At 41.1% G+C, this 25,425-nt stretch overlaps 1 protein-coding gene across 1 annotated transcript in view; it reads left to right on the top strand.

Annotated features, from left to right (window-relative positions):
- The first annotated feature begins 8,577 nt into the window (after nucleotides 1–8,577).
- The window catches only part of LOC137298114 (matrix metalloproteinase-17-like), a 55,771-nt gene continuing 38,923 nt past the window's right edge, over nucleotides 8,578–25,425 (top strand). Inside the window, exon 1 of the mRNA XM_067830215.1 lies at nucleotides 8,578–9,550. Coding sequence (XP_067686316.1) covers nucleotides 9,278–9,550 — 273 coding nt within the window. The 5' untranslated portion in view covers nucleotides 8,578–9,277. The remainder of the gene's footprint in view (nucleotides 9,551–25,425) is intronic.

The raw sequence follows: 25,425 nt of genomic DNA on the forward strand, positions 1-25,425 counted from the left end.
TTGTGTATTTATACTGGTGGTGCTAGGTGGGATGGAACTGGGTGGAGTTGGGAGGGGTAGGATGGAGTTGGATGGGGTTGAGTGGAGTTGGATGGGGTTAGACTTGGTTGGGTTGGGTTGGGTGGACTTAGATGAGGTCGGGTGAGGATGGATGGGGTTGGAGGGAGTTAGATGGGGGTTAGTTGGGATGGGGTTTGTTGGTGTTGGATGGAATTGGACGGGGTTGGGTGGGGTTTACAGGAGTTGGGTGGGGTAGGATGGAGTTGGATGGGGTTGAGTGGAGTTGGGTGTGATTCGGTGGGGTTGTTGAGTGCAAGATAATCACTTGATTGTGATGCTAGTTTTTCAGCTTAATACCTGGGGTTGCTTTTTAATCTGATAGGAATTATTTGTTTGTTGTCGAAAAGTATATAAAGTAGATACTAGTATTCCTACACTAAAATATCTTCATGTTCGTGAGAGTTACATAAAAGCGGCCAGAGACTGGAGGCTAGTACTTCTCATTGGACTTCCTCTCTGTCATGAGAGAGTTCATGAAAAGGAAATGATGAAGCCCTGTTGATCACATGTAGGCTTCTAGACACATGAACGAATCCATACAGTGATGTTTGACATCTACAGTGGTGTCCACATTAGTGTAAGAAATGCTACATTTGCAGAACCACTACAGATATAACATTACTCATGATCAATATAGACCCGTGAAGGTTCGGGGTAGAATAGGCCTTCAGCAACCCATGCGTGCCATAAAGGACGACTATGCTTGTCGTAAGACGGGATCGGGGGAAGGGGTGAGGGGTAAGGGGTGGGGGGATCAGGCTCGCTGACTTGGTTGTGTAGATCGATGCTCTTGCTGTTGACCACTGGGTTGTCTGGTCCAGACTCGATTGTTGATAACCCGCAGCCGTATGACTGGAATACAGCTAAATAACAACCAGCCAACTTAGTAGTACATCTTTAACAGAGCGGTAGGCAGCATGTTTATTTCACAAGGCGCTGTTCAAGACATCTGCCTGCTGGCATTGTAAACACGTCAAAACGAAATATTGCAAAAGCATGCAAAGGTATCTGGGACAAATTCACGCCAGGTGTGTTTGCACGTCATCATCATCGTCTTCTTCGACCTCATCAGAGTCGTAAACATCAACGACCTGCCCCACAACTATATCCCCTCAAACATAAAACTGGCACAGTGTGACATAACTGCCATTGAACCCACTAACTCTGCTATAGTTTCTGGGTTCAGTTACTCGTGATAATCTTGTCCTGATAGTTGCGATAGGAAGTAACATGTTTGTTTTCCTACGCCGTACACAATCTGGAAAAGTGTTGATTGTCTTTTAAATGAATCAGCACTTATCATGTGTAATAACACGCGTACGTGTAAGAGTCATTTCATCCTACTACACATGAGACTTCACTCCGTGGAAAATGCAGTAAGAATTATAATGTCAACATGCTTTATCATTTCATACAACTTAGACAAATACGTCGGTAAAATCACGTACAACGTAAATGTATATTTGAGATATGTCAATCATGCCATAAAAAATAGTGTCAGGAATAAACGGTGACTGCAGACACAAAGCCCACTGTGTAGCGAGTTCATGGAGCGACACGAAAAGTTCAGATTTCTGTGCTGACCTTCCCACTCTCTAGGGTCCAATCTGCCGGTTAATTTAAAACGCTGATGTCATTGAATGTTAACAAAGGCCTCAGTACATGTATACCCCCGACTCAGCAAATCTCTGTTTTTTCTATTACTCACATACGTGTTATGCCATTTGCTGACATTCTCGCAGCGATTCCTGAAGCCAGGCACTGGGGAAGGCAACAGAGCCCCTTATGTAATCATTAAGCAACGGCCGTCACATCGTGGAAGCTCGGTAGGGCGAGGTGACCTTGAACTTGGAACTTAATGCACATACATGTGCGTCAGGTGGAGCGTTTGACGGTATCGCACTTGGCTCCAGAATAAGAAGGTATATTTAGCTTCGTGAAGCACACGCATAACTTTCTTGATTTTTAAAGGACCTTCTTTCCAACTTATGTCAGTGAAGCTCTTTTCCTTACTGTGCAAATATTCACAGTGACCTTGAATCGAGATGTTACTCTTTGACAGTTCTTCATTAAATCTACAATATACATAACTACAAACACTTTTGCAAGTATAAGAAAGATATAATATAATTCCTGGCTCGTCTCATTGTCCATTCTGTCCAGAACTTAAAGTACTGGTGTAGTCTAAAATATAGTAAGTTCTTTCACTTTTTAATTTGAGTGTGTGTTCATTAGAACTATATGTTTTCAGAGATACACTGCCTGATCATACATTCATATTTATACATTTAAGTATTCCCAATACATAATGATAAACGCTGTACGTGTGTATTGGCTGCGCAACCGTCGGGCCAGCATCTCAAAGACTATGTACCGCGTCAACGTGAGGATGCTTCAGTGGGTGTCAGCATGCGTAAAGTATAAATGTAACTATAACGTCAATTATATAAAGTGGACCCATGTCGTCATGTCCAAAATTGACTAGATCGATGCTCATGATGTTGATCCCTGTATTGTCTGGTCCAGACCCGATTACTTACAGATCGCCGCCATATAGCTGGAATGTCGTTGAGTGCGGCGTAAAATTAAAGTCACTCACTCACCTTAGTTTAAACAGAATAGAACATACTTTAAAACAGGACTCAACACATGAGAGTGTTTCTGAAGGAACATTTAGAGCGTCCTGTGTCGGAGTTCTTCCGGACAAACGTACCTTTCCGCTTCTAAATGTTCGCGAAACTTGGCCTTATGATAGTCTGCCTCGCAGACTCTAAAGCAACTATATTCAATACAGCCCATACAGGCCTATAGCAGCTGAAATGCCTAGATCACCGCCGGTTTTTTTTAGAATATTCGAAGCCCCTGGGCTCCTTGTATGATATTATTGAGTTAATTTAGAAACTATTCATTTTTGTAAAATGTTTTCATTTCAGAGACAAGATGTTAGACTATGTTATGATCAATTCCAATGTACATTTGATGCCGAACAACAAACGCGTCTCTATTAAAGACGGAATACAGTTGAATACGAAATAATAACATTATGCTAGACAGCCCCGACCTGCAGGCAGACATGGGGCTTCTCGCTAAACATATTTTGATAAGAGAAAACCTTAGAATATCGTCAAGGCGTCTTAGAGGAATATGATCAGTCGGGGTCGGAGACAGACTTGGTGTGTTAACAGAGCGAACACAAGACTTTGCCTCCTGTTCTATTGGGTTGGTGAACAACTTACATTGATAGTATAGCCTGCAAATACATTGATAGCATTGGTCTAGAAATGCATTGATAGGACTGGCCTACAACTAGATTGATAGCGTCAGCCAGCAACTTCATCGCTGTAGTCTGCAAAGACATTCATAACATTGGCCTGCAATTAAATTGATAACATTGGCCTGCAACTACACTGATATCATTGGCCTGCAACCAAATTGATAGCTACCCGCAACTTCATGGCACTGGAATGATAGCACATTAATAGCATTGGCTTGCAAATACTTCGTAGCATTGAATCCCAAATACTAAATAACATTGAACTGCCACTACATTGATAGCATTGAATCCAAAATACATTGATAACATTGAACTGCAAATGCACTGATAACACAGAACTGCAAATACACTGATAACATTCAAATTAGCCTGCACCTAAACTGATAGCGCAGAGATTGATACCGATGGCTTTCAACTACTGCGATAGCATTGTCTGGACAGAATTGGTCTGTAACAACATTGGAAGCATTGGTCAGCCACTAAACTGATAACGTTGACAGACAAATACATTGATAGCATTGGCAAGCATCTCCAAAGACGTACACGCAGACGTGTATACTTGAAGTCGGACAGGGGAACCTGATATAACAGCAAAGTAGTGCAAAAACACCATGTTCCCTTTGCGGCCATATATTTTTCGGGACTCATCAAAAACGGTGATGTTTCCGGAAACTGTAAGGCTTCTCCTGTTTAGATCTACCACACGCAAACAGAAACAAGTAGCCACTCGGGTTATGGGCAGATCCTCCGAGACCGGATGGTCCGTTTCCACGGTGCAGGTGTTGCCATCCCAGGAGGTACAGCTGTAAATTGGACATTGTCCAACACACCTTCGGATGTACAAAGGCTGTTGCTGACATCCCTAATAGCACAGGTGATGACTGTTTAACCCCGGGCAGTCAGGCAGAATGTAGGTGAGGCGAGGTATATACAAATATGTTAGCACTTGCTTAGAAAGAGGATAGTCTTGTTAGAGACGGGTGTCTTTAATCTTGGTATTTCAGTAGTATTTATGTTATATCATTGACACAATGTGAAAGATATTAACATATGACAACATAATAAATACTGTACATTGTTCTGAGATACAGTCCGTGTATTATTTGACTCGATATCAAGACTGGGTAACGCTGTTCGTACTCTACTGTTTAAGGGACAGTGGTGCGGCCCAGTTTATGTAAAAGCTCGACGGTTTGAAGGACCGGGTTCAGTTTCCAACATGAGCTCAAGGTTCCTTGAGGTTTCCACTGATGTTTCTAACATTTTCAAAATCGACGTGAATTCTATCATTTACAATTATCTCCAAAGCGTACTAGTCACCGCACATTTTGACTGAATTTCACTCTATAGCACTATTTGTGCCGACCAGCTTACACGAAGATTCTGAAGGGGATTGGCGATAATTACATTATCTTTAATGAAAATTGCTCGTTTATCAATCGATGGCGTGTTCTTGTTGATACGCCACGCGAAGAACTAATATCCTTCAAGACCCTAATTAATAATGTTAAGCCTGTACTGAGCGCGTACGTCCATGTAGTGACTATATGACTCTGGGACAACCCTTATAAGACAAACAGAGACAGTCGTGCAATCAACCTGGGCTAAAGAAAGAGTGCCCATGAAAGTGCATTTGACCCAGAATGTACAACACGGTAACTTCGTCAATCACTGCGAACGTAGGTCCAAAGCATTATGATACTCACATAGAATACACCACCATTTAATAACCGTTTCTTGTTTACTTTCGGACGGTGGGGTAGCCAAGTGGTTAAAGCGCTCGCCCGTTATGCAGGAGACCTGGGTTCGATTCCCTACATAGGTGCAATGTGTGCAGGCCATTCCAGGTATTCCGCGGCGTGATATTGATGTAATATTGTTAAAAGCTGCTCACGCAGTCATATCGAAACACGTGGCAACCATCTAACATGGGTGTATATTTTTTGCCGGCAGTCAGTCTACCGTATTTAGTCGAAAGGTCCTAGGTTAACTTACGTGAATGTTACAGTTTATCAAAATTGTGAATGGATTTGCAACAGTAGTTTAAAGAAATTATACGACTCTCATAAAAGTTCAAGGCTTCCAAATTGAAATTAGACAAAGATTGTTGCGGCAATTCTGTAACATGAGTCACATCTTTAGAAAAGTCGAATCTGAAGTTTAAATTGAATGGAGTCTGAACTAAGTCTAATTACTGATATCATACAGCGACGTCCATAAGTCGAATGTCGACTATGGAGGTTTTCGTTCGATACATGTACACTTGGATTACATGCACTAGATTTTAAAGTCTTATACAAAATAATAATTTCTGTTTACAGAAGTATTGTTTAAATAAAGCCTTGAAATTCATGATGGGAAAGACTACCATCACCCAGACAGATGGTTCATTTCATGAACATGGTAAAATAATAATAAAAAACTCATTTAGTTTGTACAACACAAACTCATATGTACGAAATGGTACTTCATTGTTGATACTGTTGGTGCACAAATATTATTGCAATTACTGAAATAATTCAATTATGTCAACAATAAAAGCTAATTACTATCATTACTGCTTGTACGATGACCGGCAATTAAGTTATCCGCTTCGCTGCACAAAAGACCTCCTCCGACTCTTCACACATGCTTACGCGTGGACAAGGGGGCCATTGTTTTTTTTGTTGAGTTTAATTTTACCCCCAACAAAGGTTGTGGCCATGGTGTATGAACCCGCTGCAAACCCTCCTCTTGGACCTGTTACCACGTGGTCTCCAGATGACAGACATTAAATGGCAATATAAACACGGATGTAGAAACTCGACTTTGCCTTATTCTGCTTCACAGATGTACAGATGTCTGTTTCTTTAGGGAAATTTACAAGTCATTCCAACATGGCCTTGTTTTGTTTTCATCCGATGAGAACGACATCCCGCTTTTGCTAACACGGCAAGTTAACACAGCACGGTGTAGATATTCCTTTGACGCCCTCTCCTAAACAAGCAAACAGTCACTCTACTCTCACAGTGCGTTGCCCTCACGAAGCTTGTTATCGATTCATTTTTTATACTGCCATGAATTATCATTGCTGTAATATTGAATAGCGCCTATTTTTTTACATACAACATGGTATTTGAAATACAGTTAGTGGGAGTCTTTATAGGCAGTTTGTGGGATTGGTCGACCCTTGTCATGCGACGATAGTGATTATCACATGAATGTAATTGAACACCGAAAAATAGCTGAATATCTAAAAAGAAATTCCCCAAAATTCCATTAACAATTAACCAACCATTTGATACAGAAAACGAAATACTTTGTAATAAGGAAATGTTGTTATAAACAAAACTAACCAGTGAAAAACGCCTTGGGATCTGATAGTCAGCCAACAAGCAGAAAATTGTTACTATCTACTGGGAGAACATTTCATATCTATAAATAATGAGACACAATAATAATTTTGTAATATCAATCATCTTCCAAGTGCTTTCAGTTATTTATTGAGCACCACAATTACAGCCAATTACGTGATCAATTCACGTCGGTTATCACTGACGCACGATGGCAGACAGGATCACGCCATCATGAAATATAATGAATTTCCAAGATGATGAATATTTTCAATTTACATGGTATAAATAACTTGACCCACAGATTACGTGGCCCCACGAAGCCGCAGTGTTTAGGTATTTCCCCAAGTATTTAAAACCCGACGACTTCTGTTATATAGGAATGCACTGATGTCATAACTGGTCTCATTTAGGACAGACGTGTGAAGCCAATGCGGAATAGTAATTGTCTTGTTATCCGTATTAATAATTCATGCCTCTGCCCCGCCGGGTCTGAATGACAAGACAGAACCCAGTCCGTCAGCCATTAAGCCCGTTGCTCGGTACTCGATTAATCCGGTGTACATGATAGATGTGAGCAGATACAAATGTTACTATGGTTACGGATCGATATTATGTTCATTCCAAGGCTATACCAACTGTGCCGCGAACCATGACTGATTATTCTCGGTGTTCTTTGACATCTGATTCCTTACTATAATAAATGGGACAGGAGAGCTTTTGTATTAAAAGCGTTAGCAACGGCGGTAGTTAAAAATCCATCTGTCCGCGTCTCCATCACAGTTAGCTCATTTTGATGAACTGGTTTGTTTATTAAAGGTGGTTGAGTGTGTGTGAGTGCCAAAAACAGTCACAAAAATGAATTCACAACTTACCATAAATTAATGAGAAACAGATATCTAGCTCGTATGTATTTTAAAAGATATCTGATAAATAAAAGAGTCACTTTGGTACTGTGGCGCTTTATGCAATTTTCTCGCACTTTCAGGGCGGGGCACTCGATCATATACACGAAGCCGACGAATGGCGCGCGATATTTCCGCGGAATATGCAAACATTATATTTGGATAGCAATTGGTATGGTTTTCAAACACACATGTATCACTTCACGTCAAAACAGGTCACAATAACAAATTTGTCATGCCGATAATTAGGTATTAAAGATGTGTGAAGTAAATAAGAGCTACAAATGGGAAAATGCTTTCCAAATGCAGAGAAATATGTCGACGGCATTGTTGACTCATTACGTCCCTAAGGACTCCGTTCTTCTAAATGGTACGAATGGCGAGGAGGAAAAAAATATTTATGGATAGACAAATTCTTTATTGCAATAGAATGTCATAGAATGCCACTAAAAGAAGGAAAGAATGGCCACTAGCGCCGTATAGGGAACCCACCGGTGACAGGTGATGAGACAAAGAAATGCCTGTTTTATAGCCGAGCATTGGAGGCTGATTAACACCGTACATCTGTGCTGTTCAGCCCCACGTGGAATCGACCGAGTTTGTCACCAAGCCCGATGACTCACGTCTGAAGTAACAACACTCCCTCGCTTACCGCAGAATCTAGGAAGAACTGAGGACAATCGCGTCAGGTTGAATGAATATTGTAGCACTCGACCTTTCCATAGTGGCGTAGTTACGTCGCTTGTAGAGTGGAGTCAAGCGAAGTTAACAAGCCAGATGTGGTACTGACTCGTAGATAGTGATATAGACTATAGCTTTTGTTTACCTGATGAGTCGGGATGTATGTCATGTGATATTATGAGCACATGCTAGCTGTGGGTAGAAATACTCATTAGGTCTGACGGGACTGTTACGTTTATTAAATTTGACACGTGAATCAGGTGCGCGAAAGGACGAAGAATGTTCTGTTGGGTTTGTGGTTGGATCCGCATACACCGCAATACCTGTATTCCTTCATCAGGATGGGTCACGAACAGTGTCAGTGTTAACTGACCAGGATAGATCGTCGGCCATTCATTCATCCATTCATTCACTCAGCTGGCTAGCCGAGAGAGTCCCAGGCACAACGATCGTCTGCTACTGTTGACTGGCAGAGAGTCGTCTGCTCGGAACACAGGAAGTGCCAAGCTACCATATTTAGAGGGTTCAGCTAGCAGCTGTGGGGAAAGTGTGTGCACCTCAAAGTCGCGCGGTGTATTAACTGGGTCGGATCTAGTAAGACGGCTAGTTAGATTGAACACGCTGCCTACGTTTTGGCCCTATATCCTTTCGCTCAATTTCCCCACATTCAAAGACGGAGGCCCGGAGAGTCGGTAGATTCCTGCGAGACTATATTTAGACCCGGTACACGGAGCGTGCGCCGACTGGTGCTGATCTAGTTGGAGTTGTGAGCGAGGGAGTGGACGGGAGTTTTGACAATAATTCCCCCATATGGAGAAAAGGACTTAGCAAGGGTTAATCCCATAACGGCTTGGGCACAGTGTTGTTGCAAAATGTGGGATTAGGATTAACCGGGAACGAGGATTTGGTCCGAGAGAAGGAAACATTTCTCCAGTTGTTGAGATACTGCTCCGGACTTAGGAAGTTGCCCCTTCATTTGTTTACCTTTGTCTGAGTTGTCCAAGACTTAAGGAGCTGGTCAAAGGATGGAATTTGGATACCGACTGACCACTTGTCTCACAAGGAACCGGTGTACTCGATGTAGCAGCATGGACAAATGTTGCAAACGTGATTCCTCGCGCTGCCTTCGGTCCGACCAGCCCAGGTGTAATTCTCCCCTCTCGTCCGTCGACAGACTATCTCTACCTGCCGTGTCTTTCATCATGCTAAAGTTATGTATATTAGTTGTTTTGTTTGGATACTCGAATGCCATATCTAACACAGAGAGACACAACAAGGAAATGAGGAACAAGGCTGTGGTGAGTTCATTACATCCTACTTACATCCTATTTATGTCTATAGTTTAATTTAGATGTATTATTTTAAGTATATATATGTTATGTTTCATTTATTCTTCACCAGAACCAGTAATTTATTCATTAATTCATTAACTACTCGCAAACCGTCAACAGAATTATATGAAATGTCACAGTAGTACAGCGTTGTTGTTTTCTATTTGATTTTGAAAATAACGTCCACAGACATCATCACGCATTAATAATCAATCGAAATCATACAAATTTGAATTCATTATTTATTTTCATTATTTTATTTTGATGATAATTATATAATCATTATGCCAATAAAATTTTAATCTCTCGTAACGTAATAAACTTAACTTAGATTGATCGACTGACAAAAAAGCTCAGGCTAATGGCTTGAGAGGCTTTGTGCGGCTGTAGCTTTTAGCACTGTAGGCTATTAAAGCTATTAAGAAAGTTAAATCTATATCGTTCTGATTTATCCATCCACTATCAAATGACTGTATTAGATTCAACAGTGTAGAAGCTGTTTATCGCTAAGGTTGATGATCTATCGGTGTCTGTGTGTAATGGGGCAAGTGAGATGATCTGTTCGATACAGATGGCTACATTCACAATATCACCAGGTCTGTCTGAGTCATAATCTACTTAATCAATGTGCATTTTCACGGGGCACACCTCCTATTAACGATCTCCTGATATGTTCCCAAAATGCTAGGGAGTGGAGAGCGAGCTATGGGGGAGGGAGAGGAGGGGTGATAGTTAGGATAGCTGTTTAGAGAGAGCTGACATTAGTGCAGTGTACCTGAGAGACATGTATCTTTATATAAAAATGTTATAACTGGTAACATCGAACAGTGCCACTAATGAATATACGTCTGTGATATTTAGTTTGCACTTCAAGTTAATTTAGCGTCTGTCGCGATATGGGGATACCTGATTGTATTGCGGTATGAAAATATCGAACAGTGCCAATGACGAATATAAAACATGTACGTCTGCGAAATTTGATTTGCACTGAGGTAATGAGTGGTTGTTTTTAGGAAGACATGGATCTATTTAAACAACCGATAAACCCACATTTCAAGTTATTCAACAAGCGTAATCCCAGTAGCAGCAACACTGGTTTGTCTGACATGTGTAGTCCACCAATCGCCACAAAGCCTGTTATACTACTAGCACAAGGGACGTACACAGTGCCTATTTCTGACACAGTTTTAACAGACCTGTCTACCAGCCTGGCGAATCTTAAAGAAGACCATCCGTCTGCACTTGTGCATTAAGGCAAAGTGCCAAAGATTTAGTTTATAGGAAATACATGTGTATAGTACCTCCTCTATCTTCACGCGTTCGTTTCACTTTGTTCAAAGTATCCCGAAGCTAGGCCATTGTTTGTTACTCACAGTCTAGCATTGCTTCCTTGTCTATTAAGATATATGAGAAATGAAATTAAACCCTTTGTTCGAATGAATCAACGGAAAGTTAATTATACACACGGAACTCTTCATTGCTCACCCGGGAAGCCAATCTAGATGCACTTGAACAGCCTCTGTACATCCATGCATTACAGATGGTGAGGTTTAACTTTGTTTTCACTTTGTGGAGAGATTCATACGAATGGAAGATTAGATATGATGGCAATTTTTGTGTTTATATGAGTTCTTGCGTGAGTGGGAGAGATCAGTAGGGCAGGACTAGTCTGTTTCATAGTCCTTGAACTACATTATTGTTCCTAGATTTTCAACGGGTTCTGAATCTCTGATCTCCGTGGGGCTCGTTTATAATTTAAATGGCTTTATTTGTTACTGTCAAAATTATATCTACATAGACTAGGCATAAGTCTAGGGCATGCTTACCCGTTTCTCAAACACCAGGTGTCATGGTAGACTTTCTGCAATACATTCACATGGATGTCGGGCCGATGCTACTCTGCTTTTCACTTGATGATGGTGACTTTTTGTCTGGCGTGTCATGGTAGACTTTCTGCAATACAATCACATGGATGTCGGGCCGATGCTACTCTGCTTTTCACTTGATGATGGTGACTTTTTAGTCTGGCGCTGACGTTATCCTGACCCCGAACCGCATTATGTCCCTTTTTGCCTAGCCCTCTCTGCTAGGCTAAAGACCTAAATGAAATATGCCCAGAGTTCATCTCTTGTCTCGCTGGGACTCCTTTCCAGTTTAAATGGGTTGGTTTGTATTTTACTATCAAAATCATATATTCAGACACTAATATAAGCGTTAGTTTAATGCAGGACTAGTCGCACAGTATTTACGACATGCAATTCACTGTTTGAATTTTTGCTGCGATTTTACAAAATTCCTTTCTTTTTCTGCTCACGACACGGGCCTACCCAGATGATACGTGGGGCACGTGCTGTATCCCCATCTTATGTCATCACTATAGTGTAACGCCAGGGGTTATCAGTGAACCTTTCGCTGCTTCAACAACCCTCACAACGCCCTTTACAACGCGAAGGCACACAGCGTGGCCCTGTGAATTAAGGCGGTGTCTTCTTAATTCTACACCACTGCATCACTGATAATAGGGGGCGAGTGATTGAATTAGGGGTCTTTGAGTCATCCTTTACTGGCTATTGTTAGGGAATTATTCGTGCACTTTAGGGTTGGGGTCAAGCAATAGAGTATCCACGTGCCTATTCCAAGCGCATACTGGTCTTTAGGAAAAGCCCTCATATCAGCGAATTTATTTTAGGACGATGACGATGTGAAATATGTGTGTCTTTGTGAAATTGTGGGCATTTGATTAGTTTTGTTCTAAAACAGAAAATGATTGATTAACGCCCGTTTTGACAAAATGATATTTCCAGGATGTTCAGGCTGTTTTGCAATAAAGAACACATGGGTCATTACAACACAGCATGGCTAGTAAGATGCTTTTTGAAAACGTATGATATTCTGGTAGCCATGGTAACGAATGGTGCTTTAAATTGCGTCAATTAGGTTTCCTGATTTTACTTTGGTTAATGTGACATTGATGGATATGAAAGTTTCGTGGCTGGTTTTGTTTTGGACGGTTGATGTTATAGTAAACAGCACTGTTGTTCTAACTTTTGCCATGCATCTGAACCATGTGCAAGTAATGCTCGCTTTGCTCTTTGTGCAGTTATCAGTTGACTGAACCATGACAATTCATTGTTCTTTCATCTTGAGGTTTCACCACATGTTTCACCAGGGATTCAAGAACGTCGTTTCGCTACAGGTCTCATTAAAGGTTTCAAGAGGGCCTCAAGAACGATATTAGTTCCACGACAGGTTTCAGAACGTGGTTCGTTTCACTATTTGTTTCACTACAAGTTCAAGTATGTTAGTCGTTACACTACAGGTTTTACGTACGTTAATCGCTGCAATATAGGTTCCACTACAGATTTCGACAGGTTTCACGACTGGTTCAAGTATGTTAGTCGTGTTTCACCACAGGCTTCGCGACTGGTTCAAGTATGTTAGTCGTGTTTCACAACAGCTTTCCAAACTTTAGTCGTTTCACTACAGGTTTAACGACTGGTTCAAGTATGTTAGTCGTGTTTCACAACAGCTTTCCAAACTTTAGTCGTTTCACTACAGGTTTAACGACTGGTTCAAGTATGTTAGTCGTGTTTCACCACAGGCTTCGCGACTGGTTCAAGTATGTTAGTCGTGTTTCACAACAGCTTTCCAAACTTTAGTCGTTTCACTACAGGTTTAACGACTGGTTCAAGTATGTTAGTCGTGTTTCACAACAGCTTTCCAAACTTTAGTCGTTTCACTACAGGTTTAACGACTGGTTCAAGTAGGTTAGTCGTGTTTCACCACAGGTTTCACGACTGGTTCAAGTATGTTAGTCGTGTTTCACCACAGGTTTCACGACTGGGTCAAGTATGTTAGTCGTTTCACTACAGCTTTCCAAACTTTAATCGTTTCACTACAGGTTGCACTACAATAGCACATTAGTCCGACATTTTCCAGTTACGGTGTATTGAAGTTTGTAGTCATCGTCACTACATATATGCTCATGATCACTCTGTCATACAGATTCTAAAGAAAACTTAGCCAAGAAAAAACAACGAAGGTCCATAAGAAGTAGCAAGTCTAGATTTCAGCAGTTTCATGTAGGATAATTTGCAGGTCTACATATAACTGAAAACTAATGGCTCTTGTATTTTTCGTTTAATTGAACTTAAGAACGGTTTCTCTTAAAATATGTCCATGTTGATTCTAGTTGTCAGTCTAGTGTAGATTACACCCAAATCTTATACCATTTAGTTTCACATATACATCTTCTATCATTAATGGAACAGCTTTTGTATTTGGCTGAGAAAGCAATCGTGATAGAATTACTTAGCTGAACTTTACTGGGACTTCCAAAGTTTCAGACGAAGGATATGCTCAAATGGTACAATATGCCCTCCGTGTAAACGAGTTTAAAGCGGTACGTAGTTATTACCCTTTGATAGTTTTAGATTATGACTAGTCTGTCGGAAAGAAATGTGATTCTAACAGAAACAAGCTCCGTATGTAAATTGGAAAGGCTCCCCAACAACTTGAGTTAGACCTGTTAAATGTCTAGATCTGTGTGGTATAGGTCCCTACCATAACACAAGGTCTGAGTGAGAGTGAGGATCATATTGTTCACGGGCTGTATGCTCTATATGATGCTTAATGAAATGACTCATATTTGCCATTTAAACTTGAAACTTTTGTCGTGTCCATTGATACATGATAACGGTGTGCGTTATCTAAGCGCCCTTGCAATTGAAACCTCCATCTGTGTACATTAGTCCAGAAAGACAATATGGCTTTGTCTAATTGTAACCGGAAGTGATAGTGTTATGATACTTATTCAGAGTTCCGGGCCCAAGGGGATGCTGGGATTCATTAACACTGAGGTCACATTGCAGGGGTCGCTGGTCTCAAGCATCACAAGTGAAACACAGATGTTAGACAAGCTCATAAAAGTCAAATTGAGATATTTTGGATGGGCTTCTGGCTGTTATCCAGCTTTATCCAGTTATGCTGGTGTTTCATAGACTTGCAAATGTCTCTAAGGTAATAATTAATAGTGAAAATGAAAATTTCTAACAGGACAGGCGTCTTCAGTCTCCTTATCTAGACTTCCTCTCTAAAGGATAAAATATTTACGAAGTTCTTTTCTGATGTCCCCGACGTGATATTGTTGGAATATTGCTAAAAGCGGCGTAAAACTAAACTCTAAATTCTTTTTAACCGTAAACTGGCATAACCGGATATTATTCTTTTAAACAAAAACGCTATTTGTGAGAAACGTAAAGTATTATGGAAAAAACCCCGAAATACTGTTATGAGTGATGATGCTGGACATATTTCCACTCGAGGGTAATCACAGATGACACATTAAAGGCCGCTCCACATCTGTCGATGCATCACAGGCCAATATTCAACAGACGACACAATCGATCCGCACCGACTGTGTACCGCGAGATTACACCTGCATGTGTCACAGCAGAACGTGACGCACATGGAACTCATCCCACATCTGACGTCGTTGCACTGATGCAGTTCAAGCATTGAATGTGATGTAATGACGACTTAATCTGGTAGTTGTTCTGTGTGGCACTGAATGGTTACAGATTGCGTGTTACGTGGGCTGTTTGGAAAGGGAGGGATTAGTGGTTCAGGCCTGGGAGGGGGTTGTCGGTAGGCTGCGTGTACAAAGTAATTGCGTCGGATTAAAAGCGTATGGATCAATATTGTTTTACGCCGCTTTTATGATTTTCAGTTAAACATGTGGAAGTGCCCGAAAGTGACTGAGCATGGTTTAATGCTGCTTTTGTGGAAAAATACACAGCATTATCACACCTCTTAGATAAAGAACTTATTGGATGGCGAGGTTACTCAGACTACGGCCAAACGTTGCCACGATAAGGATGAAGCGTTACCATACGAACAACCTCTCACTTTATCGGTCTCACAAGGCCACGGGGGACCTCACCGAATGTGACGTGGTGTTCAAAATGTCATTGTACACACGGAGTGCCATTCATGAATAATTAAACATCAGTGTATCGTTAGGAAGGTTATGACATATTTGTTGTGAGTTGTGGCATGCCTCATCCTTTTCCGGGCTCACTCGCAAGGGCTGTCAGTCGACGTTGTTCTTGCACGGTATGTTTGACATTTGACGTAGCTGTTGCCGTCCGTCATCACCGGGTAACGACAACAGGTCATGATCTCTAGTATATGATCCGCTTGATATTGATATAAGAGAAATACTGATATTTTTCAAGGGATACTGTGTTGGAACATCAGCGGTGTATAACGATATTAGAATAGCTCTAAAGCGTGAGGTTTTAAATAAACGAAAGTAGAGCTGTTATAGTTTCGTTATATACCTCTAATTATCGAACACAGTCATTTCTACCATAAACGCGTTATTGAGATTTTGAAAAAAGACATACTTATATTTTATATACCACAGACTTAACCAATCACAAAACAGTATATACGGAAGTCATGGAAGGAGTGTTTGTACCTTCCGTCAGATTTGCAGAATCGTGCATGAAAGCTTTCAGATATTCCAATCATTTGAGTACTAGATTGTGTAATATAACACGTGTTACATTTGAAAACTTTCTAAATGGCATTGTGCATTCATAGTCACACCGTGTTCAAATGAACTTTGCAACATATCAGTATATGTCATCTTGTTAGGAACGTTTGTGTCACAAACGCTCAAAGATGAAAAATCTCTGGTTACAAACAATTCAACTCTATTTTCTAATGATATGATTTCTTTGTGTTTACACGACAGGAAAGGTTGCGAAGCCGACTCATAGGCAAATATCAACCGACTTCACATAAACTTCCTAGACATATTTGGTCATTATGTAAAGTACAAAACCTGTTGGATATTTTGTGAAAGTTTTTGCTTTGTTGTGAAGAAACCATTTAATCATGTGTCATTGAAATCTATTACAGCTGAATCTGAATCTGTCCGGACTGTAGTATTAATTAATCATCACCCTCAGACACAGCCGACTTCAGGCCCACTGGCCGAGACTACAAGACTCTAAAGTAACAGTTACGAATACAAATGATAATTTCAAAACAAATGTTAACACATTGTCTCTCTAAAAGACTGGCGTCCTTGTGTACTGCTCGATTATGTACACGCATCTCTGTAAAGGACGTAATTACTCTACATCCTAGTCTGGCAGTCCCTGAACCACATTATTGTCCCAATTGCCTTGCCCTCACTGCATTGCAAACGCTCTGGATACAGCAAGATTTCCACGGGTCCTAAATTTCCTTGAACCACATATTTTTAATACTGCCAAGCCCTTCCTACAGTGCTGAAGCCTTAAATCAAGCAAGTCTAGTTGTGTCATGTTCTGAATCTCAGTTCAAACTCGGGCTCCTTTTCAATTTAAATGGGTTTGTTTGTCACTCTCAAAAGTTTTATATATTCAGTCACACTCAGAGACTGAATACCTCCATCATGGATAGTTTTAGCCCATGGACTCACACATAATAACTTTGGAGCAAGGCTAACACTGATTTTACGAGAACAGGCCTCTGTGTATCGGAAAAGCTGTCATAAAGGGTCTTGAGGTTCTCGTTGATCGTTGCGTGTGGCATATGGTAGACAAGAAGGAGATCCAGTGTTTATTATGTCGATCAAGGCAGAAACATAACAGAGTAATGGACGCCGGGCGTCCATAGTAATGAATTATGGGGACGTGGTCGTCTCAATTCCACTCGCTTATCTCATCGTGCAGTATTTTTGCATGTCACTTTCCAGTCTGACTTGAGTTATAGATGTCGCCTGGTCGACCGTGTGTGTTTACTAATTTCGCGTCTGACATTTGTCGCCACGGTGAACTAGAGACTAGACTGGTATGTGAGTCTGTAATTGTCGGTACAATTGGTCACATTGGGACGACCGCAGGCGGAAGCGTGTGCGCACGAAAGGCGAGACTGAATGGTTAAAATTCAAAATCTGAGATTATTGACCGACATTTCATACAGCCCATGACGTGTATTCAAATTCCAGTTTCTATGTTCGTTGTAGTCAGGCAGTCCCTGAACCACACTATTGTATCTCGCCTTCCTTGTCCGTCTCACAGTCCCTGCACCAAATTGTATTCTCTACTGTCTTGTCACCCCAGTTTCGAGAAACTCGTACATACGTTGGTCGACTTCGACACAACGATGTTTGTTGATATAGTGAATAATTACAGCAGATTTAAAGATATATTTGTTTTAGGTTAAACGTATTGTACGACCGAATGCCATTTTGAAAGTGATAAAATGTATAATATATGCTATCCATGTAGATTCTCGTAATGAACTCGGTGGAGTCGCATCCGGGATTCGAACCCACAATCTCAAGGTCAGGCGCCCAATCGTCAGCTCAAAAAGTTAGCCGTACATTACAGAGGAAGTATAACTCAGTCTGCAAATATTAGGTATTTTACCATCAAGAGTTGGGGCAATCCAGGGAGGGACATCAAACTCTCTCCCCAGAAAAGATGACCTATAAGTCACAGAAAGTATATACAAGATGGTCTACTTTGTGGGTCGCACTTTCTGTCGGCCATGTTTCCTGTGACCCACGTCGCTGACTAGACAGTCGTTGTTACAGATAGGGAACGTAAACAGACCCTCACCGCCCTCCATGCTATAAACATACGCATCTGGGGGGAAAGCGTGGCGGCTTGAATCTAATTTCCCAGAACGGATATCAACGCTTTGAAAAAACCCTCTTACTAGCACTAATTATCAAATTTTTATACAGTGCTTTTTCACTTCAAAGAAATTAAGTAGGTCTATAAGGCGCTAAACCAGTTTTGAACATCCTACAAACATTTATGTTTAGTATGTAATGTCTTAATTTCAGCAAATGTCTGTATTATAGAGGCCGTACCACCTGTTCAGTGTTATATCAATGTTTGTTTACTTAGAAGATTTACCCTCAAACTTGGTATGACAATTTGTAAGGATGTTACCTAACCTTCAACCAACTTGATAAACCTGCACCACAGGTGTCCTGACCTTTCAACTCTGACCCTATGACCTTCAAGGCACATGCAACATCTTGAATGTCTCAGGTCTCGTTGTTAATTACCCACAGTCGATCTAGACGAACGCAGTGATTCAGCTGCTGATGAGAACGGTTGGCGTTACGAGAAGAGGCGACAGTAGTACTGCCGTGATGATGTTGATCAACCACAATCTAATTTACATCCATGTCTTCAGTTTAAGCGCATTGTCTGCAGGAGATCTAGGTCACGTGCACTGTATCAACTAGGCTGATAGACTAGCGCTCAGTCCTGAATGTCTGTAATTTTGATAGTAACAAATCAACCCAAAGGAACTAAAAATGAGCCCCTGAGAGTTGGGAAAATCGTAATCTTTGGAAATCTAGATTTGCTTCATTTATGGATTTAGCAGGGAGGGTTAGGTAGTAGGGACAGTATTGGGATTTAGGGACCCCTGACAGACTACAGCTAGACCGCTACACGTTGTTACATGCATGGCGACACTTGCTGAAAAGGTTAACATTGCCATTGTGGTATATATCACTCAAAAGGTAAAGATGTAGGTGACGATATTTAAATGATAAGTGATGTTAACGAAGTGCTTATTGTGGAGTATCAGGTATCGGTCATCATAGATGCAGAAAATATAAATGACGAGTTCAAATAGTCCAGATGAACTTCATATACATGTGCCATGATAGTTCTTCTGAACATCTCTGCCACAATTCTCGTTTATCCAAATGCTGCAAACGTAGATGCGTTCTGCATTGTGTCCAGTTCGTACTTACCTACTTAGATTCGTTATTATTTTGAGTCGACATTATGTCGACAGTTTCATCCAATCAGATTTACATCCAAATATATTGTTTATCAGTTTCGGCTTTTTTCATGCTAGCAACCATCAACATTAGCTTATCCATTGACCGGCAGTCAGAACGGAGCATTTTTAGAATTTAAAAAAACAAACAAAAAAAACCCCATGTTATAAACATTAAAGTACAAAGTGCGAACTCACAGGTGCCACTTGTTCATAGGTTCACAGAACTCATAGCTGTAACCTTAGTTCGTTACATGCAGTTTGACTAAAATATGCAACACTCAAGACAATACGTGTTCACTATATCCATCAGTTTGTACAAGGGTGTTCGTTATAAGTAGCTTACTGTATACCTACAGTGGAGGCTCTCTAAACCGGCACTCATTGGAGCTGAAGAAATAATCCGCCTTAAACAATGTGCCGGACTGTAGAGCTGATGATAAATATACAAACCACGAAGCCATTACGCCAATGTTGACAACATGCCGGATTGGACAGATGCAGTTTTCACAGCTTTCACATGTAATGATCATACGTGACACCATGATTGTCAGTTAAAACATAAGCGATTGACAAGGAACAATATATTTATCTCTCTGTTTTCTCCATTTTCTCCATTTTCTCTTTATACAACATTCAATTGCAATACAGTAGCTAAACAATAGTTCAAACAACTCAAACACAGGCTGTAATTATCTACAATTATGCAGTGTTGCTGCAAGGCGGTATCCTTGCTCCTATGTTTTTCAACTTCAAATGTCCACAGATATTTATGCTAGCGGTCATGTGAAAGGTTTTCTTTGTGGGTAAACCTGATACTGCTAGCTGGCACTAAATAAGCATAAACATCCCCTTGGTCATGTCATTGACCACGTCGTCGCCTCGTTACAGCTGGCATACATTAGTGGACAAGTTTACATCTCGGCAGCGTGTGTACCGAGCGCTGGAGCTGACCCAGTGACTTAGTGTTGACCTATTCAACAGAACCCCATCCAACATAATGCTATGTATGTTACATATGTAGACACAAGTGTTGCCAGTACTAGATGAAAATGAACTCTGGATGTGAGGGAACAGTTACCCAACAATATATTGGGTGGGTCTGCATCGGATACGTTTCGTTTCAGATAGTTTGTTGTTGTTATTTTTTTTTAAAGAACCCGAAGTATTTTCGCTACTGTTAAGTTTTCTGCAGTGCTAAAACCTTAAATGAAGCACGTCTAGATTCAGGTTCTGAAGCTCAGGTCTCCTTTTGGGCTTCTTTTTAATTCATATGAAAAATCACTATCAAAATTACATGTTGAGAGACTATAAGCATTAGTCTAGTTCAGGCTTTGTTCTTCACTCTGAAAGTGATTTTGACTCCCAGACAGAACGTGAATATGTATTGTGTATAAACAGCATACTACTGTAAATGTACAATTTAATGTCGTTCCAACCCTACTGTAAATGGTCGGGCTTATGTTCTTTTGACAAGCAAGGTTTTTGTGTATTTTTGTGTATTTTGTAATTTGAGCGAGTTTTGCCCCCTTAACACTTAAACCTAAAACTGCACAAACATTCCTACCATATAGGAGGGAAATGTCACAATAATGTTTCATGGCATATGCCCGATATAGCAGTACTTGTCCTTTCATTTGTGAACTACCGTTGACATTTGCAAATGACTCAATTTTGACCTCAAAACGCTCCAAATTTGGCAACGTTACATTCAGCTAACATATGAGCCATTCTGCCGATCATCCGCGAACTTCCGCCGACAACCGGAACCCAGGTATGGTTCTCGTTTCCCAATGTTCGCCAGAAATCTCCTACATCTCGTAAGATATCGCGTAACCTCAGAACCTCCATCAGCACCTAGTCTCTGCCCAATCTGAACGTCATTGCCCTTTGATTGGCGGCCGTCCAACAATGCAGTACACAAGACTGGATGTATAACTTGTATAGCACATGTTATTGCAGCCAATAGATCTGCAAGGAAGGGGGTGTAACTGTTGTTGTGTTAGGATACAGGTATTGTCGGTGATTATGTCACCTTGGGGGTTCCCGTGACGGCAATGGTAATACGAATGAAAGTGTAGCATAATCCGCACTTATTGCAGAGGCGATGTATTGGCCGTATCTTGTGAATGTCAGAAATGTTATGAAGCGCAATTCAATATTCGATAACAGCATCGCAAAGTGCATATGGTGCAGTATTAATAGATAAGCACCCAGTCGCTCAATCCATAGCAATTCGACGTTCAGAAATGCATTCCACAGACCCAGGTTCGAGTTGAAGATGCCGTTATGAAAATCGGTCCTTGTTTACTCTGCGCCAGGCCTTGTGGATCCAGCTCGCGAATATGTCTTCTCACGAAGAGGGGCGGCTAGTAGTTTAAGCGTTTGCTCGCCCCGCCGAAGAACCAGGTTTCGATCACCACATGGGTGCAATGTGTGAAGCCAGTTTCTGGTGTCCCCTGCCGTGATATTGCTGGAATATTGCTAGAAGTGGCGTAAAACTAAACTCAATCAAAGAACAGGGCCCAATTGTAAAGGTTGGAAAACAAAATACTTTTATGGTTGTTTTTTTTACGCACACTATTATGATTTTACATAGTGAATCTTCCTACCAAGGGCGTCCAAGTCAATTTTATATGCGTCCTGCACATCTCACTGCACTGTATTAGATACCCTCTGAATAGACCTGAATCCCGCGTTCCTGAGGGGTGATTTTTTTTAACGTTGGAATCTGCGACTTGAACGTTTTCCAGTCAAGTGTCAGTAATATATTTTCAAGTGATTGAAATTAATCACATTAGGTTTGAGTAGGAGAATCTGTAAGAGGGAATTAAACATTTTGCATTTTTTCCCCCGGGTTTCAAAGGCAGACTAATTTCAAAGTAACCCCACGTCAGCTATAAATATCTGATTCATAAAATTTTCATTCCCTGTTACTATGTTCAGCCTGTTTGGACTGTAGTATATATTCATTGAGGACTTGCAATCTTAACAACAATGGTCGCGTGCCTCGAGCTCGACTGCCTGATCCTGTTACCAGGTGTGAGTTCACCTTCAACTCCTCACACCACATTTCAGTTTCTACCGCTAAGAGTGAAGCCTAAATGTCAGAGAGAGGAAAATAGCTTTTCGGGCGGAAACTTCAAAGGATTCCGGGACTGATTCATTTTATGCACAGATGTGAACATTGGCCCGAAGAGCCGAGTCAGTACACACCTGTGCCAATATAAGGGAGATAACCGCTGGGGATAAGTATAGGAATTACTGACCCGGAAATTTGACCCAGCCGTCAGTGTCAGCCATCGTTGAAAGCGTTACGGACTGTACGCGTCCATTGTTTGGCACGTGGCTGGCTGTCGTGGATAATCTATCGAGGTATTAATCACGGGGATGTTTATCCTGGACTGAAAAGACAAAAACGTCTCATTCCATGTGTATTTTGTGCTGCTTCGCCATGTAAGCTCCTTATTGAGAACACTTGAGAGCAAATTACATTGTGCGAACTGTTTTATCAAATCTCAGTAAATGTTTAACAATATCAAGCTTTAGGAAAGTTGAATTTATTTTTCGCCGCAAAACGATAAGAACGTGGTTACAATTTTAATCGACGATTGTTTTCGGATTCACATTTCAAGTTACAAGTATTGTTTGTTTTAAGAAACGATGAAATATCTGATCAGCAATAATCGATGTTTTGCATTCGGAAGTACATTTTATTCAGTTACTTGAACAGAACAAAAGTGAAACAGTAGTGGTTTTGTCTGTAGAGTGCGTAGGCTTTTGACACAGTACTTGAGACAGCACCACATCCCAAGGAAATTGCTATCTTGAACATCTCGATGACCAGAAATGACCAATATCCTGTAGCCCACGACATCCAGGCTGCGCATGGCTCAGTAGACTCTGCGTGTACGTGAGGGATGAGGTGACGGAGTCAGGGGATGCTGTGATCCGCACGTCCACGTACAAGTCGGTGATGAGGATGTTCTAGATTCCTGGATTCAGGCAGTGACAACTACATATGGGGTGGGTGTTGTTTTCTTTGTGGGAATGTCGGATGACTGCTTACATCAAGTGCCATTTGAGTCGATATTGCCATATTTGTTGGTTTGGGGTAAAGCAGCACCCAGACAAAATCTAGTAAACAAGCCTGTAAACAATCTAGTCCGGACCTGACAATCCAGTGATCAACAACACGAGCATCAATCTACACCAGCGGGATACGATGGCATGTGTCAACCAAGTCAGTCAGTCTGACCACCCGATCTGATATTTGTTGAGGTTGGGAAGGAGGTGGGAATGGCAAGGGGACCTTCAATCTGATGGGGTGGGGATGGGGAGGGACGGGGAAACGAGACTGTTTCCTTTACTAGTACTGTAGTCTCCATTTCAGCTCGTCATATTTTTATTGAATAGACGATGCAATTGCTTTCAAGTGTGATACATATTTCGGTAAATATTATTAACAAAGTGTTGTTTCAAATGTATACATTTGCAAACACTGTCAATATCATTTCTAAAGATAACAAAGCGATCCTAACTGTTTTGATGACATCATCACAGTCGTCATGCCCTACTGAATGCACACGCGTCAAACCGATGACAAAAAGTACACACAATATGAATCACAAGGCTCAATTGATTAGACTGTGAAACAAAGCCAAGACGCATGAGTCACAGGCACTGCATGAGTCGACAGATGCTTGTTCTGTCTCTGTTGAGGGTGGCAAGAATACCCGCACTGGGTCGACAGGGGTGGGGCGGACAATAAGGCGAACACAGGCCTTGGATTCGGAGTCTTTATGGGAATAATGAAGGAGAGCGTAGTCGCATAGTCCCTGAACCACATTATTGTCCCTGCTGCCTAACCCTCCCTGCTATGATATTGCCCTGAATGAAGCAAGCGTAGATTTTCTCCGGGTTCTGAATTTCCCAGGGGTTCCTTTTCAATTTAAATGGGATTTTTACAACCAAAATTATATTTATATTTAGTGTGGTAGAGGGTTAGCACTGTAGCTTCTCACGGTAATGTTTTGGTTATGTTCAGCACTGCAAACGCGCAACAGTTACAGTATACATTCTAAGGTCTCGGGATGGTCACATTGTTTTAAATGAAAATCAAATGTGCACGATTATCTATGAAAACACCGCACAAAGAGTAACCCTAGTTTACCGGAAAGTCGACTACCCGTGGAAAGGGCATTATTGTCCGAGGATAGGACAATATTACCCGATGCAAGGGCATTATTACCCGAGAAAGGGCATTCTTTCGTCACCTGCATTTATCATTACCTGCTGTGCTGCCCATGTTCTTTCAGTCTTTTATTCAAACTGATTTTTAAATAAGTATTATTGTTTTGGTTCACATCAGCGAATTATCGCAAATATTCATGAAAATAAAAAACCCCAACGTATTCCACCGTTGATTACTGCCAACAGTTATCACTAGCATAACGAGTCTCCATTGTATAGTGTGTGTTGTTATCTCAGATGAAGATGACCACAAGAAGGATATGAAGAAAGATCACAGGAAGGCGTAAATATATCACTGTTTAATAACCATTACAAATTCAGTTCTTTACCAAAACATTTGGTAACTGAGTATTTGTGCAAGAGGCACACTCCCTACTTAGATCTCCAAAGCTTTCTATATCTTCGCAGGAACTCTGACGCACACGAACCAGAAACTGGAGATATACCTAATTACTTACTACTAAAACAAACAGTTTAGGAAAAGCCTCTTTTCTCACAACTCGCTTGACCTAGCTTGGATAACTCTAGGGTCTGCATATCACTGATAGCGGGGATGAAAGGGAGATAACTGCCCTCGACGATAAAGCGATCCATTCACCTGGTCCTTGTAAGTCATCTGCACACGTGGATCGCATTAAATTTGCTGACATATGTTTATAACACACTATATGTTAGCCTGCACAACTTAGCCCTTGTGATTGGTGTGTGGATTAGTTTAATGTGCTCCGTCATTAGTGCTTTCTTTGGCACTTCCGGCAACATCATTCGATATGGGAGATCAA

This window comes from Haliotis asinina, chromosome 1 (assembly GCF_037392515.1).
Source record: "Haliotis asinina isolate JCU_RB_2024 chromosome 1, JCU_Hal_asi_v2, whole genome shotgun sequence".
Lineage (NCBI taxonomy): Eukaryota > Metazoa > Mollusca > Gastropoda > Lepetellida > Haliotidae > Haliotis > Haliotis asinina.